Source organism: Phytophthora ramorum (genome assembly GCF_020800215.1).
Source record: "Phytophthora ramorum isolate Pr-102 chromosome Unknown Phyram_PR-102_s0008, whole genome shotgun sequence".
In the NCBI taxonomy this organism is placed as follows: Eukaryota; Oomycota; class Peronosporomycetes; order Peronosporales; family Peronosporaceae; genus Phytophthora; species Phytophthora ramorum.
In genome coordinates, this window is record NW_027150654.1 from 1,313,070 (window position 1) to 1,322,877 (window position 9,808).

The 9,808-nt window shown below is 49.0% G+C and overlaps 2 protein-coding genes across 2 annotated transcripts; one reads left to right on the plus strand and one right to left on the minus strand.

The window, feature by feature from the left end:
• Positions 1-813: 813 nt before the first annotated feature.
• KRP23_9420 (uncharacterized protein) lies at positions 814-1,095 on the minus strand (the record flags this gene model as incomplete). The annotated part of the gene is made up of 1 exon (XM_067894972.1): positions 814-1,095. The coding sequence occupies one exon, from the start codon at positions 1,093-1,095 to the stop codon at positions 814-816; it is 282 nt and encodes a 93-aa protein (XP_067742598.1).
• A 4,095-nt stretch (positions 1,096-5,190) lies between these two features.
• Positions 5,191-5,472, plus strand: KRP23_9421 (uncharacterized protein; the record flags this gene model as incomplete). The annotated part of the gene is made up of 1 exon (XM_067894973.1): positions 5,191-5,472. One exon carries the CDS (start codon positions 5,191-5,193, stop codon positions 5,470-5,472), a length of 282 nt encoding a protein of 93 aa, XP_067742599.1.
• Between the last annotated feature and the right edge of the window lie 4,336 nt (positions 5,473-9,808).

Consider the following 9,808-nt stretch of genomic DNA (forward strand, 5'->3'; position numbering starts at 1 on the left):
ATGTACCGTCGCATCTTATGTGCTAACTGACAGATTCAGTGAGGGACAGAAGTGTATCACATACATCGATTGGCGGGGGATGCCACAGCCCCAAGGGCGGCTAAACGGGGGCGACCGCAAGAAGCAAAAGCACCGGCGCACCAGCTTCACAAACCGACATACGCTGGAGGTGGTTCTTCATTTCAATAGGTGCAGCAAAATGGGGGAGACTCTGCATTTCTTTTACCCTAGATTGTCTGACGAAGGAAGCGAGCTAAGACGCAAACTAATCTATCAGTGGAAGAAGGAGTTGGCGGTGCTCCAGGAGCGCTGCAAAGGTGTAAAGGTGGCGAATATGAAGTATTTGCGTGCTCCTGGAGTCGCTACCATTTTGCCTCAAGTAGCCGAGGCAGCGATACCGGTAGTACAGTGGATCAATCACATTTTTTTTTGCGAAGGTAACTTTTATGTTCAGTGATAGTGCGTCTTTCAAATCGTGAATATGGGTGTCAGTAAGCACAGAAGGAGTACGGTATGCGGGTTACGTACCGTGGAATTCATGGCGCCGAAGAGTACAACTCGGTAGCATACTTCATGGGGCGCTGGGTGGAGGCGGCGGTGTCATCGTCTAGATGACGAAGTTTTCAAAGGGTTCGCAGGTCAAGCTGAAGTGCTGAGAGCTTGCAAAAGTCCGAACCGAGCATATACACGCGGTACAGACGTTGCAGAAACCCTATTTCCCGGATATGGACCTGTCAGCTGAAATTTCCCGGAATGTGGACCTTTCCCGGAATGTGGACCTACGTCGCCCAGATTTAGGTGGAGCACACTACGTCAGTCACTCTTAGCAGTAAGGAGAGCGTAGTGGTCCGTTGGGCGCGTGCCGCAGAAGCTAGCGGCGAAGGTCATGGGCAGCTTGGAGAGCAGCACCAAGAACAACACGGCATCCCCCATCATGTTGGTGAGCGCGTACTCGTCGGCAGCCACGTTGACTAGCACGCTGCAGTCGTCTGTATGACCATGAGCACGGCCACGTTGACCAGGGTGCTGCTGTCGCCTGCACGACCATGAGCGCGGACACAGTGACCAGCGCGCAGTGAACGCTTGCATGACCATGGCCACGTTGGCGCGTGCGAGCAGGTTGAGGGCCGTGAAGGCAGGGATATGCCGTCGACGAATGCGAAGGACACCGACGTCGGATCTGTGATTTTGCAACGACTGAATGCTTCAATACGAACGAGATTTGGATGCACGTGAGTTGTTGATGCTCTTCCTGTATTGTTTTTGCTATGGTGAAAACTTTACGAAAGTAAAACGCTATGTCGAGGCGACTGAGGTTCTGCATTGGCGTTGATGCGATCTGTCCATCGCTGATCGGACCCAAGGAACGCTGGCCTTCTGTTTGATCTAGTGGCATTGGAAAATCCGCGTCTTCGCCTTCTATTTGGTGGGCCGTAAGAACGGTTCGACCAACACGAATGCCGGAATTTCGTACGCCTAGTGAATAGTGGGGGCAAGTTGCAATATTATGTCTCTGATGCTTATTGCATCTTCGGCACTTATAAGTCTTGCCACTGTTTGCCCCACCGCTGCTTGCAAGCCGCCTAGTGTTCAGCCACCCTGCTTGCCAATATAAAGGCGATGGGAGAATCGTGTGATCTTTGATGACGTCGTCATCGTCAACCATCCTGACGCTCACGATACCTAAAGATGACTTGTGCATACTCACTTTATACGCGGTGAAGAAGATCTCATCTTCTCTTTGAGGATGCCCGGCCTCACGAAGAGAAGCGGTAAGGTGGCGACATGGGACTTTTACGTGAACGAACGCCTTGCACGAGCAAGACAAACACGCCACATCAACTTCACGCCTCGATCCAACCCCCCTGCGACATGTAGTATATACCTGGGGCGCTTACCTCGACATTTTACGACCCCGCGTCTTTACGCGCTTCCAGGCGGAGTTGAGTTGCCTTAGAACTGTGTGTAAGCGTGAAATCGGCCCATGTTGTAGCCAAATGACGTCTGGAGGTAGCACTAGTCAAAATAGCCCTCATTTCCTGCTGAAGTATTCCAAAAGATGTTGAATTTAGGAGGCCGTAGGTCTACATGACGTTATCGTCACTCTCGACGAAATTTGTCGATCTCCAGTCAAATAGCGCGCATGGCACAAACTGATCGTATGTCGTGAACGTTGGCGAATTGGTCACAGTTTTGTTGGCCCACAAACACCATTGGATAGGAGCAATCTCTTCTATGTAATCGCGAGTATTTTCCTGAAGGAACCTTCAAGCGTGTCTACAGCTGCGTCATATTTTGCTTTTGTAGAAGCACCCTGCACACGTAATATTGCATTCTCTACAGCTTTTCCGTGATGCTTGAATTCTATATGCACTTTGCGGATGGTGTGGATTGAGCAAATTTAAGGTTCAGAAGAATTTCATTCACCGCCAGCTCTTGCGATGCGCCGACAATGTGACCTCGATCGCAAAAGAGAGGATTTTTGTCGAATACAACTCCAGAGTGTGCGCAGTTTTCGAAAAACCGCTGTATGTTATTTTCATTTTCTGAGTTTACGACTGCAAAAGCAATTGTAAGATTATTACCGTTGCCATCTCGACCCAGTAACGTTATTCTGATGATGCGGTACTTGTTATTCTTTGAGTGAGTTCCATCAAAGCCGTACATAGGAAGGCATACCACAAAACAATCAATAGCAGCTCCCAAAGCTACGAACGCACGAAAAAATAGACCATCTGAATCTAGATCCAACGCAACGCGAGTTCTGGTCTTTTTAGCTTCAAACAATTTCAGCAGGTGTCAGTGTAAATGACTGTGCCCATTCGACATCAAAGTTTTCTAAGACTGCATCTTTGGATCTGTATAGAAGGCAGCGTAAAGCGTCAATGTTGATACCATCCCGTTCTGATAGAAAACTCTGGAGTTGCCTCCGTGGAATTATTCTATTAGCTGCAAAAATTCTTGAAAACGTCATGCTGCACAGCAACTAGCGTTTTGTAGTCTTTCGAAAGGATGCGCATAGATCGGAGGGAACGTTGTGAACATAGAAAAAGAAAAAAAACCGTCTTCTTGATACCAATATCTCGTCTGTTCAAGTGAACATGTGGCGAGGTCGATGAAACCTTTACCGCCCAGGGGGGTTCGTATAGCGCGCTCCAGGAATTCCTCCTCCAGGACTGAAGGGGGAAGACTTGTAGGAGTCAACAAGTATCCAAGATCTCACCGCGAAGCAAAACCTTGGGTTCTTGGTGGCGTGGGTACCTTGCGGAATCCCTGTCGGCTCGTTTGTCTTTGACGAAACGGCACTTCACCGAGCTTGTGGCCTTGAATTTGTGGCGAGCGTACGTCCACTTCAGGATGCACTCTCAACGACAGAAAGGCAGAGTGTAGTCAGGATTTCACACCCAGAGTATCGGAATCCAGGATGCACCTTTACCCAGGATGCACCCCAAATACCAATAGCCAACAAATACAGAGTTATATACAATACAAATAGCCGTCACTTATTCTTATTGACCCTTGGACGGTGGGTTCACTCGAGTCTTAAAATCCAGACACCTAGTTAGTCTGAACACTCGTATAAAACGCGCACTACTGATAAACTATCAATTACTATAGTCAGTCGATACACACAGCAGTTAAACAATTCATTCGGGGGACAACTGCTAATCAGTCACCTCGAATACCAAGGGAATATGAAATGGGCAAACACCAGCACGCTAGTGACCCAACTAGAATATGAAATAGGTGGGTCAACCCAGGGTGCCGGAGCGCCTCTCATCACCACCTAACTGGCCTTGATGTTATGAGGTGGAGATGCCACAGACGACCCGTCCTTAATGGTCGCAGCGCCCCGTGTTGTATCGCGGTCGTAGTCTCGGGCCCTCCGGATTTCCGTCGGCAGGCTTGGCCGAATTCACTTGCGCACTACGGGGTAAAACAAACTCTGTTGTTGGCTGTAAGCCTTAAACTATCAATTCTTTCTAGATCTCGGCTCTGGGTGATTTATCTTGATTTCACTATGGATTTGGTCAACTTGTCTTCGCTTCAGTATGGTCTGGGTACATTGTCTTCATAGCTTCAAAAGTGTCGACTCGACAGTTCTGTTGGGTTCTTTGGCGGTAGTTCAATGGCGTTTCACTTGATGACGTACCACTGTCTTCGAAGTCAGTAGTCAGCGGTCAACCATCAAGATTCTGGTATTCTGGAGTCAGGATTTTGGAGTCAGGATTCAGGATTCAGGATGTACTTGACATCCAGACTCTTGGGGCTTCCAGCGCACGACTTGGGTGTTGGTAGTGGATGATCTTGGTTCAGTATCTTTAGTAGTCGCTCTGAACCACAGCAAGACGAGGTACAGTCTGAGATTCGTTCTCAACTGCACTTTCCGCCAGGCTTTAGGCACCCATCGTAAGGGAAAGTCCGGGGGATGGACATAATGCGGGTTTGCAATCGTGGATTTGTACACATCCAGGATACACACTTCCAGCCAGTTGGGCCCATCTGTGGTTAGGCGTAAGATCTTTCCATAAATCAGTCGCACTTCATACGTCACCCGTGTCGCACGGGTACAGCTGAGTCACATTCTCCATTTTATCCAATAATATCCATGCTCGAAATTTTAGACCAGAGTCGCGACGGCGGGCGTCACAGAAAAACCAGGAATACTTCGTGTCAAACACGCCAACCACAGCGATTGTCAGAGCACACGTACACCGCTTTCTTCCCTCCGTTTCTGCATGTTTTCGTCAAGTGTATGCTCTTGTCGATATCGTAGCTACAGTCCTTTAGAAAGTCAGTGGCAGCCTTTCGCGTCGGGAATGCATCGCCTTCTTCTATCGACAGACGCGTTTGCTGGAGCCCCACATTTCGCAACTCCATTTGAGAGGCCGCTTGCGCAATGGTAAGAAGTTTTGTTAGTAGCAGCATGAATAGCAATGAACGTACCGGTACGACCAGAGTATAACTCGAGAATGCTGTTTAAATAGACAATCTCAACCGCTCACATCATCTCATTGTATGTATAGTTGGGCTTCCGCAGCCACAGCCCGTTGTGCTTGATGCAGACGTAAGATTTCAAGACTTCAGTCGTTGCGAAATTACAGATCCGACGTCGGTGTCCTTCGCATTCGTTGACGGCATATCCCTGCCTTCACGGCCCTCAACCTGCTCGCACGCGCCAACGTGGCCATGGTCATGCAAGCGTTCACTGCGCGCTGGTCACTGTGTCCGCGCTCATGGTCGTGCAGGCGACAGCAGCACCCTGGTCAACGTGGCCGTGCTCATGGTCATACAGACGACTGCAGCGTGCTAGTCAACGTGGCTGCCGACGAGTACGCGCTCACCAACATGATGGGGGATGCCGTGTTGTTCTTGGTGCTGCTCTCCAAGCTGCCCATGACCTTCGCCGCTAGCTTCTGCGGCACGCGCCCAACGGACCACTACGCTCTCCTTACTGCTAAGAGTGACTGACGTAGTGTGCTCACCTAAATCTGGGCGACGTAGGTCCACATTCCGGGAAAGGTCCACATTCCGGGAAATTTCAGCTGACAGGTCCATATCCGGGAAATACCCTTGCAAGAACTATGGAGTAGATCACTTTGCCGTTGAAATAGCTTGAACATGGTCGTCTTTTGCTCTGTAGCAGCTTTCACGTGCATATTTAGTCATACGACTAGTTCTTATGGACTTGATAACTACCTGTCAATACCTTTTCTATTGTCCCCCATATTTTACTTCACTTGCAGCTAAGTTCTACAAACTCATGGCTTAGTATTTCTCGACTTGGTTTACGCGAAACGACTCCGTTTTGCGGGTTACTTGAAATAACGCTTTTTTAGTCGAGATTAAGTTTGTTCGCCATTCCATGGTGCCGTCCCCGTTCACGTCCACTTGCGCGAAATGACCCACCAAGTCATCAATGAAGTTCATGACGCTGTTCGGTCCCCGGCTAACGCGGTCCAGCATAAGAGCACTACCACCCGTTGCGACAATACCCCGGCAATAGCTATATTTAGTCGACGGATTGTTTTTTTTACCCACACCAGTTCGACAACACATGTACTAAATTCCATCGACGACTATTCCACAGCGATTTTCCGACAAGATCTAGTTGGCATATAACTTCCGAATAGTCGCGGACAATCTGCGCGGGGCGTCCATTCGTGTGTTTGGCGATCATTGCTTGGTTGGCGAGACGAGATGGCAGCACGGGGACGGAACTACGACCCAGTGGGAGATCTGGAGCTAGTTCGAGCGTGGGTACACGTATTGACTGTTGAATCCGTGGCGGAACACCAGACGGCCAAGCAACTATTGGGGTGGGGGCGGGGGATACTGGAGAGATCGGAACGCATTGCCGCTGCTCTAACAGCGAAGACCTTGGAGGGTCGGTCTTGATCAAGCTTTCAGGCGCATTACGGCCAGATCCTAAGGTCTATTGTGAAGTATGTAAGCTGTTCGAAGCGAGTCGAATCATTGCGACAGTCAGGGTCGACAGAGCGGGACACCATGAAGAAGACGTTGGTGCTGTATTACAAGCGCAACAAGCATCATTTCGCGTACGTCGCGTGTTATGATGTGCCCTCGAAGCGCCCTAAGATCGATCAAGCGCTTGATAAGCTCGTTGAGAGTCCGCGGTCAGGCAAACATAAACCCTCGGAGATAAAGCCACAGCCAGAGCTGTCCAGCGGGAACATTTCGGCGACGTCTTCGCCAACTAGCATCACGGCAGCGAAGCAACCGTTCACAAGTGTGAAGGCAACAAAGCGGGATAACGAGGAGCTGTCTATACAGTACTGTACCGTAAAGGCTCAAGAAATGTTATCCAATTCGTTGAGCTACTAGGTGAATGTCCTGAAAGGGCAACTTCTGATTAATCAAGCCCAACAACGTCTACAAGAGGAAAAAGCACTGTATGCAATGATCAATGCGTTGTTCAGCACTAAACCAACTAGCCAGTACACGCAGCTTACGTCTGATAGTCTTGCTCTTTGTTTGCACTCTTTCCTGGACGAGATCCTCCCCTTCGACGTGCGTTGCCTCCCTCGACAGGGGTACACACAGGGTTCGTGCCCCAGAAGGTCTTCATCGTCGTCCTCCAGGCCAAGAATATCGTCCAGGCCAAGAAGATCTTGAAAGCCCCCGGCGTGGCGCTAAACGGGTTTACCGACATTGCGATTTCCCCCCTCGCAAGCTGCTGTTTGAGTTGCCTTTTGTCTAGACGGGCGTGGATTCAATAGCCGATCATATTTGCTGTACTCCAATTCTTGCCAATGATAACTTAGTTTTTGTCGCAACGGGTGGTAGTGCTTTAACGTTCATGAATTCCTGTAGCGACAATCGTCGCCCGGCTTGGTCGAAGTCGTCTATGAGCAGGCTCAGGCCCTAGACCTGTAGACGGACCATCATGCGTATACATACATGGTACTGCAGCAACGCTTGCTACCGTGCTTAATACTATTTTTTGTCTTAAAGAGGAATCACCGTTGCTGTGAGTGTCCCACCAGGTCGCTGGACAGGTTTCGTAAAATCAGCTGTGATTTGGATCTCCTTTGCAGAGGATCGAGGCTACAATGTACCCTACAGTGAGTAGTGAGTATCCGCCATGCGCATGGGTTCGGAAATTTTGTGGTCAATGTACTCGCCGTACGCCAATCCTGGATGGAGTATGACAAACTGAGTGGCGAGCTACTAATGGGGAATGACTACCACCGCATCGGGAGCCGCTCACCCTAGATACGTACTGCACGGCATTACCGATAAGTAGTACACGCAAATTATCATCATATATTTGCAGGGCGCACCTGAAAGGCTGCAATAGTTTCGGCAGCAGCAAGCAAGGCAAAAGAGGTGAAGGGCGGGGGGGGGGGGGGGGGGGGGGGGGGGCAAAGGAGATATCAGAGGAGGGGGTTGAACCCTCGATCTCAAGCGTGTGAAGTTTGCATCCTAACCAATAGACGACAATGAAACGTTCAACCCCTTCATTCCACAAATCGACACAAACTTGTATCTACACACCGCTACACCAAATCGCAGATACTGCCGCTCTCACTACGCCTTTAAAGGCTCCTTGCACTCCCGTTCAGCCTGCCGTGACCTACTAAGTCAAAACATGTCCACCTAAGCCGATTTGGCTGCTGCAGAACCGAAATCGAACCCCGACGAGGTAGACGACTGTCACGCATGCCACGACCTCTACGACGCGTTGTCTAGTCGCGGATCCTCGTACGGGATTCATAAGACAGGGCCGCGTCCGTCTGGACAGTCAGTGGCTAGCACCAACTAGCCTCGAACCCGAGCCAGAAGGGCGTCTATTGGCAACTCTGTATATCAGCAAAAACAAAGTAGTTTATATATTCAATACCTTCCTTTACTCTATTTTATCGTACCTGAAACGGTATTTTACCTGTACTTACAGTATTTTCATGTTCATTGCGTTTTTTAACATCCCGCACAATATCTTCATATTCTTTTACGATACCTTTATTGTCACTTATCATATTTGCATGGTCACGGACGGTATCGTCATTAAAACTTAGCTTATTCTCACAAGATTTTCGCGACACTGAGGTTTCCTTGGTCAAGTATTCATGCACAAAGGCAATATTTGCTAGGAAGAATTCATTACCGATAAGACAAACCCGCGGAAATTCCTACCGACTCCAGTCATCTACTAAACGGACGAATAAAGGAGATAAAGTTGTCCCAGTCCACTTCTTCATCTTCCGCAGCCAAACACTTAACATTGTCGTACACAGTCCACTGTTTCAGTTCTATCTTGAGCACGAAGAAGTGGCCCACCCAGCTGTGGTTGTACGCAGCGACTTCACCAAGCACGCGCGCTCTACAATGGAGCGAAATTGCTCAAACTTATCGCGTTGAAGACGAAGTTTCAACCAGCGTTGCGTAGGAAAACGAGAAACATACCCCACTTGGTGTCCTGGTTGATGTCAATGCTGTACTTCATAAGTGTATCGGCTGCAAATGACTCGATGTCCGCATCTGTCACAATGTCCGAGTGTCCAGCCAATGAAGCTGCCACCTTGAGAGCCTCGAACACGCATCGCCCAGAAACGCTAGAACCAATCAGCTATTGGTCCTCTGGCGAGCCCACGCAGATGAGTCGCGATCATAGATCGTCCTTTTCTTCCAGCTGTCGATGACATCAAGCTACCTGTCGAAGCCGGCTTCCAATAGCTGCTTCTTCGGTTCCCATGAATGGATGTAATACTTCCGGATCGTGGCGTTCTTGTTGACCCAGAAGACTTGATACTTGGTGCCACGATTGGTTTCACGGCGGTTGATAATTTTGGCGCATTGTCATTTCTTAACTGTTGTGACGTAATCTCCATCACTAGTGACCTTGTCCACATACTGACGCTTAGCCCTACCTGACAGCTGTCTTCTTTTGTTTTCCCTCTGGTACCCTTCCTTGCATTTTGCTTGGTGCGAGCCATAATTACCGTCGTCCAGATTTCCACGAAGGCAAAATATTGGATCAGCTAACCCGGTTAATTATCAGCAAAAGTAATTTAACTTTGAGTATATTACTGGCCTCAGGCAATCAACTCGTACAAGCCATACGAACATCCGGCAATTTTGATAGGTAATTATCTGGGCTTGACTGTACTATAGTGTCTACTAAACTGTTTAAGATTATCGATACTAACTTCTTTCACATCCCTCCCTCCTTAATCTACGCCAGCCGCCCCCCCATCCTGGAGTAGCAAGCTGATGCGGTTACGTCGATACTTAGAAACGTTAAAAATATCTTTAAATTTTCTTCTTCAACTTGCCGTTTCGAAAT